This window comes from Chaetodon trifascialis, chromosome 5 (assembly GCF_039877785.1).
Source record: "Chaetodon trifascialis isolate fChaTrf1 chromosome 5, fChaTrf1.hap1, whole genome shotgun sequence".
In the NCBI taxonomy this organism is placed as follows: Eukaryota; Metazoa; Chordata; class Actinopteri; order Chaetodontiformes; family Chaetodontidae; genus Chaetodon; species Chaetodon trifascialis.
The window spans coordinates 16,507,216-16,517,500 of record NC_092060.1 but is presented as its reverse complement, the minus strand read 5'-3'; the positions used below and the strand labels follow the sequence as shown (position 1 = coordinate 16,517,500).

At 48.1% G+C, this 10,285-nt stretch overlaps 1 protein-coding gene across 1 annotated transcript; it reads left to right on the top strand.

Annotated features, from left to right (window-relative positions):
* Window positions 1–1,353: 1,353 nt before the first annotated feature.
* Window positions 1,354–9,719, top strand: fgf18a (fibroblast growth factor 18a). Its single transcript, XM_070962252.1, has 5 exons — window positions 1,354–2,019; window positions 5,562–5,601; window positions 5,798–5,978; window positions 7,699–7,805; window positions 7,940–9,719. Exons 1-5 carry the CDS (start codon window positions 1,988–1,990, stop codon window positions 8,210–8,212), a joined length of 633 nt encoding a protein of 210 aa, XP_070818353.1. The 5' UTR covers window positions 1,354–1,987; the 3' UTR covers window positions 8,213–9,719.
* Window positions 9,720–10,285: the final 566 nt, after the last annotated feature.

Genomic DNA, 10,285 nt, shown 5'->3' with positions numbered 1-10,285 from the left:
TGTTTCCAATGTATTCTACTTGTTTCAGGAATTTCCACAAACAAATATTAGTTAAACAAGGCAGAATAACGCAGATAATAGTCCAAAAGAAAATTGCCTGATTCGAAGTTGGTTTGCATTGTAAACAAGTGAAATTATCTCACCTCATTAGCGCAGATGTTTTTCACATAGAACGGAACACTTGTTAAAAGGGATATTTTTGCAGTGTAAGTTGGGTCGGCATCGCATAGCGACTGACTAATCCCATTTTGATCCAATAAGTGTGCATGTGCGTGTGTACGCGAGGCAGTGAGAGGGGAGAGAGAGAGCGAGTGCGAGCGAGAGAGGTGGGAGGGAGTGAGGAGAGGACAGGAGGGAGGGAGGATTGATCCGCGTCTGTTAAAATCTTGTTCTGGTTTTTCTTGGAGTGAGGTCTGTGCCTGCCGACGCGCCTCTCCTGTGCAGCCCCCCTCAAGAAGAGCTTTTTATGGAAGGAAACCTTGGAATTTTTGAAAGGGAGAAGGATCCGCATAGTACCAGTGAAGTGGATAAAAAAACGCACGGCTGGCTCCTTTTTGCGTTCTCTCCTGCGTTTTCTCTCCTGGTGTCTGAATGAAACAGATGCAACTATAAGAGAAAGAGGGACGGTGCAGGTTCTGCAGTGGGAGTCGATCTGTCAGTGTGATTTTCAGTAAACACGTTTCCAGTGCGCCCGTTTTAACTTTTATTTCTTCAAAAACTGGCGAGCTCGACTCCTGCTCTTGTACTCCGCGGAGTTCGTTTTTCTCGGAACGAGGAGACTTTCGTGTTTTCCCCCTTCACGGAAACTGCTTAAACTTTCTACGTTTAAAAAAATAAATAAAAAGATCGGATTGCATTTTCCCCCTTCAAACATTTTGGAGGTGATGTCATCGTGCTGTGTTTTGGCTGGTATTGTGTCGAGAGGGCGCAAGGAGGACTACTGCAGCCAGGCGGTAACCAGCGGCTGAGGCGAGCGGGGAAGTCCGGAAAATCAGGTGCAAAGTGTGGCTGTTATTTCCTCGCGGTGTCGCGGGTGGCTGAGTCCGCCACCCAGTCACAGCTGTTCCCATCCTCTCCAGCCACCCCTCCCTGCCTCGTCTTTCTTTCCCCTGTATTATCCCCTCCCATTCTCATTCAGCACTCTCCATATACCCCTCTGAGCTGGACCACTCCGGGACCTCATCACCCTCACTGTCAGACACTGTTGGTCGGTGTCACCTGAGCCACAGACCCGTTGAGCCAGCGTGGGGGCGCAGTCATGACCGAGGCCGCCCTGCATTACCCTGCGCCCGCAGAGCCCCCGTCTCCAGCTCGCCGTTTGCTCCATCAGCCAGCCCAGGTAGCCCACCTCCAACAGCTCCTGACCCTAGTCTGCTGGGACTAAGCCTGCCTCTTGCTCCTGTCTGTGCCGGAACAAACACTCCACCACTTTCTTTTATCATCTCACCGACTACATAATTCCGGTTGTGGACCAGAAGCTCGCTGTTGCGCTGAAACGTTACGCATTGGATTACGCAGAAGATTACGCACGTACCGCAGCTGTCCAGAGGGCCGAGCATCACTCTGAGGGTCAGCGAGGTCGATTGGAGTTGGTTATCTGTGTTGCGAGAGCGCGCTTTCACCTGTTCCTCTCTTTGTCGGGGACGCGCAGCCTTTAAAGCCCTAACCTTCCCCCTTTGCCCCCCCCCCCCCCCGCTTATCCGTCTCTCCACTGGTCTGGACAGCTGTTAGAGGTTGCCCGGCGGTCACAGTGGCACAGTTACACCAGCCTCACACCCCAAATCGCCCGTGCCCGCACATTTACCCACGCCGGGGGAACCGGGGCACACCGCCGCCGATGCCAACGGGAGTGTCCGCTGACTCTTTGACTCTGTACAACATCCAGCGGATTCAAAACACAGAGAGGAACACTGCGGACTGTCGGACTGGCTCAGACCGAGCGAGGAGACTGTCTCTGGGCCAAATTCCATAGTGGAGGGGGGAAGCAATGTGGTCCCTTCTTTCCACGCTGACCGTCTTGTAAGTCACTTTTATCACTTTATCATGTAATAATCTTATTTATTCACTCAGGTCTTATCTGGTTTTCCCAGTTGTTTAAACTAGTTTCATGACAGGCCTAGACACAAATGAAGATGATGGAGAGGAGGTTTGCAGTGTCTAACAATTACATCACTCCTCATCAGTCCCCATAGAAAACATGCCATGGAAGGCCCTGTTCTGATTGGCTGACAGTTCAGGGTCACTGGGTCACAGTCAGGGCCCTGTTACTCATAAAACCTGCCATAAACATCTCCATCACCATCTGCACTTACTTCAGGGATGGCCAAGCTGTCTTAGAAAAGGCCATTTTCCCATCGCCAAGAAAACGCTTTTTTTTCCCCCCAGATTGAAAATATTTCAGAAGTTGAGTCAAATAACACCAGCTTTATCTAGTGGGATAGGAAAATGATAAAGTGCCAAGAGCAAATCTAAGGGAGGAGGATACAGACTCAAGGGGCTTGAGTTTGCCCATTTGAGGTGTGTCTTGTTAAAAGCCAAGGGATTTATTTTTCTTTCTTTGTGTCGGCTGTACTTCTCCCAGATGGCAGTCATCTCCAGATACCTCTCATTCCTCGCACAACCTGGACAGGGTGTGTGCTGCTGCTGCTGGTGTCTGCGTGACTCGCTCTCTCTCTCTCTGTCTGTCTCCCTCACACTCTCTCCACTTACCCACCTAACTGCCTACATCTGTCTTCCTGTCTTGCCTATACCCCGTGTTTCCACAGATACTCGCTCAGATAAAAAGTATGAATTAATAACTGATGAATGATGGCGCCCCTGGCAGTATCTGAGGAGGAGCAGTCTCACTGTTTAGTCTGCTGGTTTCAGTTTAGGTATTTCAGATCCAATCACCTCTCTTTCATTTCCTTCTTTCCTATCAGTTTTACCACAGACACTTCACTTTTACCAGCTTCATCATACCAAAAATCCTCAGCCAGTGAAGTGAAGCAAATGGCCTTTTGCCACAACAACCTGTTACTGCTCTTCTCTGAAAAGCCACAGCTCCATGTCAAAGCCCTGTGCTTCCATAACTGTTTCTCCACCATAGGCCTTATTACTGCTGATACCACTCACACACCCACTAGCCTAACCACTATTCTTCACTGAGGCCCACTGCTGAACATCTGAAACTCTTGCACCATGCCGAAGCCCACTGCTCCAGTGTTGGCCTACCACGCTAACCACTGCTACACACAGCTGAAACCGCTGCTCCATGCTGAGTCCCACCAGGCCAACCGCTCTCACTCCGTGCTGCTGCCCAGTCCTCGGTGCTGAGGCCTGCTAGTCTAACCGCAGCCTCCATATGGTGGATCTGCTGGGACGCAGGTTTATGATGTCAGACCCTTGCTTGTTTTGGCAGCCGGCCAAGGCGCACCGGGCTTTCCCTCTCTCCATACCTCCTTCTGTCTTTACTCTCCCCGACTTTTACTCAGGGCTCTCTTCTTCTCTCGTTTTCTCATCCCTCCCCCACCCCCGGCTGATCCTGTCTCCCTCTTTCCTCTCTCCTTCTCTTTCTCTCTGTGGCTGGCATAATATGGAGTGTCTGTGGTTTTTGTGGGAGCGGGGAATCCAGTGCCGAGGCACTTTTCCTGCAGTGTCCTCGGCGGCAGTGCAGCTGTGGTGTTTTAACAGCTGAGAGTCCTCACAATGCACAGGCGCTCAGGTTTTTTCGGCTGCGCAGGCAAAATGTGAGGGCCAACACTCAACTGCATTGCCCGGGATATCTGCATCTATTAGAGCGACTCAGGGGCCAACACACCAGCTATGGGAAAGAAATGTTGAGAAAGAGGGAAAAGTTGGTATATGTGTGTGTGTGTGTGTGTGTGTGTGTGTGTGTGTGTGTGTGTGTGTGTGTGTGTGTGTGTGTGTGTGTGTGTGTGTGTGTGTGTGTGTGTGTGTGTGTGTGTGAAGAGGCAGTGGCATGTTATGATGTGCATGAGTTGAACTCCCTCCTCTTTCATTCCCATTATTTATCTTTTTGTCTACTTCTCACGCCAGACCACACTCTGCGGTCACACTACTGTCTTTCATTTTGCCACTTTTCCTCCTCCGTCCTTCAAGATGTAACAGCAGTCTTTTTTGACCTGCTCTCCTCCTTCACATCTCCCCAGTCTTTCTGATTTTATTTCTCTATCTCTCACCTCTTTTAGTATCTGTCAGCCTTCTCTTGCTTCATCTCCCCTCTATTTATTCCTACATCACCTTCCCCTGTCCTGCCTTCTTCCTATCCCTTTGTGTACTTTTCAGGCTACCTCTTTCTCCGCTCGCTATCTCCCTCTCTCAGCAGCGTGTGCGTCTTTGCTTTGGCCCAGCTGTCAGCTGCCTGCTCCTCCTGTACACAAAGATACACCCTGCACACATCTGCACATCTGTGTGCATGCCCATGACAGTGTGGAGGAGTCACCCTGCTAACTCCAAACATAAAGGAAGATGGGAGGCAGGGAATGATAGGAGAAAGGTAGAGTGGACAGAGACAGGGAGGAAGAGATAAGGTAGAGGAGAGATAGGGAGGACAACAAGCCAGAGAAAGAGAGAGGAGCATAGAGAGAAGAGGCATGCAGAGAGATAGCAAGTGATGAGGTGGAGAAAGACAAAATTCGGAGAATTGCTTTCCAGCCCACACGCTTGGTTCTGAACTTCATCAAGTCTTCAGCCACTAATTCAGAGCAGTTCAAGGACTGCCAGAGCAGATTTTGCGCAACACAATCACTCCCTTACTAAAGCTGTAAATAACATTTGATACGTCCAAGGTCAAGGTCTTAACTTCAATTAAGCAATGTGATAATGTGAGAAGAATTTTAATTGTAAATCTAACCAGTTGTTTCAATCAGAAATGTCTAACAGTCCAGATTGCCAAGTACATCGTAAGACATTAAGTTATACTTTCATATGCACAACACACATTAGTTCTGCATGCTGCATCACCACAGCTACTCCCCACCAATTGATTCCTCCATAAATCACATTTCCTCGCATTTTAGTAGCTCATGTTCTCACTTATTCATAGCATCTCTAAATGTAACCACAGTCCGCTGCTCTCCAAAGCCACATCACAGCAGAGTGTACACCTGTAGTCCAGCCCAGCTGTCTACATACACAGAGCAGCCAACTAAGCCCGCCCATTCCCTTAGATGTCCAAACCAAAACATGTTCTAGTTGTCTCGGCATGTTTGCCATTTCGCCACGGTCCAATCAGGTCATTTGGAGGCCAGATTTTGGTGTGGCAAAAGTCACAACCGGGTCAGAAAGTGGGTTTGGACAGGAGGCTGGTAGCGTAACGATAAACACTGTTCTGGGTGTTGTCTGTCTGCCGATCCCTGGACATCTGCCTGCCTGTATGTCAAATCGCTGTGCCAGCCACACACCCACCAGTGTGAGTAATCACCCAATAAGGAAAAGAGATGTTGAACAGAAAGAACGGCAGAGAAGAAAGAGATGGAAATGATGGTGTCACGCATGACTCTTCCAACATTCAGTCTTGCTTACATATTTCTAAACTCATCTGTTTCTACTTTTTCCAGATGTATCCAGATGTTGCTGGTGATGTGCAATCCATTACAGGTGAGAGTCTGCATGCATGGCAAAGAGTGATCATACAGCATATTAGACAAGTTGTATACTGGTAGTACGTGGATTTTTCCAAGCCTGTTCATGACTCTCTGTATCCGTGTATGTGTGTGTGTGTGTGTGTGTGTATGTGCCAACCTCGGGGTGTGTGTCTGCCTTGGCGTGTGTTTGTGTGTGTGTGTGCTCCCAGCAGGTACTTGGTGTGGATGGGGTCAACTTCAGCGTGCATGTGGAGAACCAGACGCAGGTGCGAGACACCATGAGTCGGCGACACCACCGGGTTTACCAGCTCTACAGCCGCACCAGCGGAAAACACGTCCAGGTGCTGGGACGCAGAATCAGCGCCCGAGGAGAAGATGGAGACAAATATGGTAAGACACACACACACACACGCACAGAACACAGGCAAACACTTAACTTCATGTGTATGAACATCAGATGCCTACTTGCACACACATGCACACTCACACCAACTAACGGCTGCAAGTACAAAGACTTGAAGGTTGACCAAGTGAATGCATGAACGGATACAGAATGCAACTGTGCAGGCACACACACAAAAGCACACACACGCCTCCCCAGGCTTTGGCAGAGGGGCAGTGGAGCTTGTCTTGGGAGTACAAAGACCTCATCGACTGGCTGCTGACTCAGAGAGAGAGAGAGAGAGAGAGAGAGAGAGAGAGAGAGAGAGAGAGAGAAGGTGTTAGTGAAAAAAAGTGTGAGCGGGAGAAGCCTGGCAGGTAGAGTGTCGGACCGAGTGTTAGAAACTCATCTCCTTCATCGATCCCTCCATTGATTTCTCATCCTCCCTGTTGTCTCCTCTGGATTTAAAACAGCAGGCTTCCTCTCCCTCCCTCCCTTCATCCTCTAACACTCCCTCTGTCCATCCCCCACCCCCTCTTCCTCTCCACCTTTCTCAGTCTGTAATGATGTCTAACCCATTCTTAAACCACACAGAATCAATGGGCAGAAGAAAGCCAAGCCATAAAGCTAGAGTTCATATTTCTGTGTGCGCTCCGGCGGTGGCTCGTATTCCACATCCCGTCCATTCACAAACATGTCAGGATGCTAACACACCACTTCAAGCCATAGATGGGACCATAGATGCGAAAGCCTGTCTGTTTATTGACAAATATTACTTCTAAGCGGAACAATCCACCCAAAACTGACCAACTACGGCGGTGAGGTATTACACAGGGGAACCAAGAGCAGAGACAGAATAAATAAAGCAAAAAAGAGGCGGGTGCATGAAGGTATAAACATGAAGGAGCAGAAGGGAGACGAGAGGAGAGTTGGGGGAAGAGAGAGGAAGAGGGCAAGAGGGAGGGAGGTATTGATTTCTCTTGACCCCTTTGTTGACTAAGGTCATGTAGGAACCATTTTAGGGATTTATTTTTAAACAGGCACAAGCGCTCTCTGAAGATGTGTAGTTGGTGAAACGGTATTGCCTGGAAGGATGAACGTGCATGCACCTGCACACACACAAGTGCACGGAGAAGCACATGCACAAACCTGAAAACAACAGTATCGCAGACACTCAGTCTGTGAGTGTTCCCCCGCTCCTCTCAGCCCACCGTGCTCCGTCTACTCTTGGCTGTTATCTTTTTTACGAGGCCCATTTGTGGTCAGCGGCCTCACATCCATGTGTGTGACCAGGCTTATCTGACAACCATCTGTCCAGCCAGAGACATTTACATCTGTCTGTGATTTATCAGCACATTTAATAGCAACTATGAATCCTAAAACCGTGATTCAGTGAGAATTCCTTATCTGGTTTAAAGGCAAATCTGATTTAATGGTGGCTGGTAATCTGCACAATTACTGCCACGCTATTTGGCGTTGGGTTTGTTCATGTAAGCTTAAATGTTGCTCTTTGCAATGGCAAGTGATCTCACACAACATGAAACTAAGTGGGCTCTAAATTTTGGTTACCTTGATCGTTCTACCTCTAGTATTTATGTGAAACAACCTAAAAAACCTGTGAAATTCAGACTGTACACATACATTCACATACAGTCACATTCAGACTGTATTTTTCTTTAATGCTTTGGCTCTAATGTCTGTCTGTCCCTCTGTCTGTCCCTTCACAAGCCCAGCTCGTAGTGGAGGCCGACACCTTTGGAAGCCAGGTGAGAATCCGGGGCAAAGAAACCAATTTCTACCTGTGCATGAACCGGCGCGGCAAGCTGGTAGGAAAGGTGAGACTTCTTCCTTTTAGAGACACGATTGCCAAGAATATCATAGTATCTTACAGTTTCCTGACCAGCCTCTCTTTGTTTCTCCCCCTGTGTGTGTATGTGTGTGTCTACCTGTGGTTTCTCTGCTCTCTCAGAAGGCCAGTAATCGAAGTGCAGACTGCGTTTTTGTGGAAAAGGTTCTTGAAAACCACTACACAGCTCTGATGTCAGCACGCTACACAGGCTGGTATGTGGGCTTCACTAAAAGAGGCCGTCCTCGCCGGGGCCCCCACACGCTCCCCAACCAGCAGGACGTACACTTCATGAAGCGCTTCCCACCTGGGGAGCAGCCCGACCTCACCACACCCTTCCGCTTCACCACGGTCAGCAAGCGGGGCAAGCGGGTGCGTGCTACTGGGCCCCGCTAGTAGTGGCTAACGCTAGCACCCACTGTCTTGTCATCCAAAGCCTTGACCTGAGCCTGCCAATAGCTAACCCAGTCATCTCTTTTGTCGCACACGACTGAACACCTCCCTGTGTTGGGACAAATATTGACCAGAAACTTGATGAATCATTCACGGGGTTTAGCTTTACACCTACTAATTTGCCACTACAGCCCCTTTGTCAGTGATCATTCCTCTGAGTTTTAGTTCCCTAACTGGACAACTGGACCATTTCTAGTTCATCGCTGGAAGCTCTCTGGACCTGGTCTGCTTCCCTTCATAGGCCAGAAACACTGACAGGAAACCTGAAGGGCAGCCAGAGTCCCAGGCTCTGCGAAGGCCTTTATTCCACAACCACAAAAACCACAAGGCCTTCATGTCTCCTGTTCTGGACCAGCTGGACAATGTCAAGTATGGGATTACAACTGGAACATACAGAGAGAGAACAAGGGTGGGAAAGACTGATTGAACAAGAGAGCGGGTGCTTAGCCTACCAATAAAGGGAAAACAGGAAGGAGAAGACAGCAAAACAGCAGAGTGGGCAAAGGGATAGAATGATCTGCACAGATCAAAAGGACTAATAATGGATTGTTGACATGTGACGCACTTATTTGTCTCACTGCTAAATTTGGTGGGAACCTGTGAGACTGTGGGATGACCGGCAGGATGGATGAGGGAATGATCGAGTGAGTGGCTTACTGAATAAATGCATGTTTGTAAGACGAGGAAGTGTGCATCAGAGTGTGTGACTGCCTGTGTGTGTGTGGGTGTGTATGTGTGTGTGTGGGTGTGTGTGTGTGTGTGTGTGTGTGTGTGTGAGTGGGTGAGTGCACCAACAACCATGAGTGAAGCTGGATCACAAGGGACTCCGCAAAGGGACCATCCAGTCCCTGCATGAACCCGTGACAACTCACCGCAGGGACTGAAGCTTTAGGAACTAGAATGTATAAAAACCAAGCTGCACCAAAAAACAGCCAGCCAATCACCGCAAACCAAACGACCAACCAACCAAAGACAACTGGAGACCTTCTTCACGACTCCTCCTGACACCATGCCCTCCCACCTATCCCCCCCCCCCCCCCCACCGAGGACGCTACACCCTCAGCTTATACGTGCAGAGGGTGGCGAGCACAGGGGCGAGCACAGCGGGGAGGGTGCCTTGTCGATTAGCATTGCTATAGAAACGACCCAGGGGATGATGCTCCTGTGCGATACCGTGGATACAGAATGCTGCTACCAGGACATTCAGTGGAACAAACCAAAGTCTCATTGCATACACACAGGAGAAAAAATATTAAAGGGAACAATTTATTGAAAGTTATATATATTATATATATAAAAGAAGACAGAAACCCTAAATAAGCAATCTTACTATGATGGTTACTATAATTATTACGATAAAATTATTTCATTTATTTATTTCAGCTCTGTGTGCGGCAGTCTTTCTCGACTCAGTAAACCTTACAGAAACATTCCCCGTGTCTCTCAGCCTCTTTAAACTGCTTCCTCACATTCACAACATTCTGTCAAGGGATATATTGTAGAGTTAACGGAGGCGTCCGGTGTGGTTAGCTGGTGTTCGTGATCCATTGGTTGATTGCTAAAAAAAAAAAATAATAATGGTTTATGTCATGTGTTAAGGTAAAACACCCAACATTTGCTTCTTCCAGCTACTGAAATATGAATGGTTAATGGTCTTTTCTCTGCTTCATATGAAAACTGGACTGTTGGTGAAACAAAACAAGCAATCTGAAGCCATTTCCTTTGGCTCTGAGCAACTGTGATTCACAGTACTGTTGGGCAATGTCAGAACTTGTCCCCTACCATTCATAGCAAGATAGCTATCCCTTTATTATCTTAATTATATCAGTTGTATTAGGCAATACTGCAATCACTCAGTGTGCAGGATTAATTTAGGGTAATATAGGGATTTTTAATGTTTTAGGTATTTAATTCAATGAATCACCTAAAAACAAACATTGCCCTCTAGTTAATTTATCCATGAACAACTTCTCACTTGTATCAAGAATTCATATAAATGTTTTGATATGAAATTGC

Excerpts from the sequence above, each read along its gene's own strand:
- fgf18a (XM_070962252.1), top strand. The coding sequence starts at position 1,988 with ATGTGGTCCCTTCTTTCCACGCTGACCGTCTT. Across the intron at positions 5,602-5,797 it reads TGATGTGCAATCCATTACAG|CAGGTACTTGGTGTGGATGG; the intron begins GTGAGAGTCTGC and ends GTGTGCTCCCAG. Across the intron at positions 5,979-7,698 it reads AGAAGATGGAGACAAATATG|CCCAGCTCGTAGTGGAGGCC; the intron begins GTAAGACACACA and ends TCCCTTCACAAG.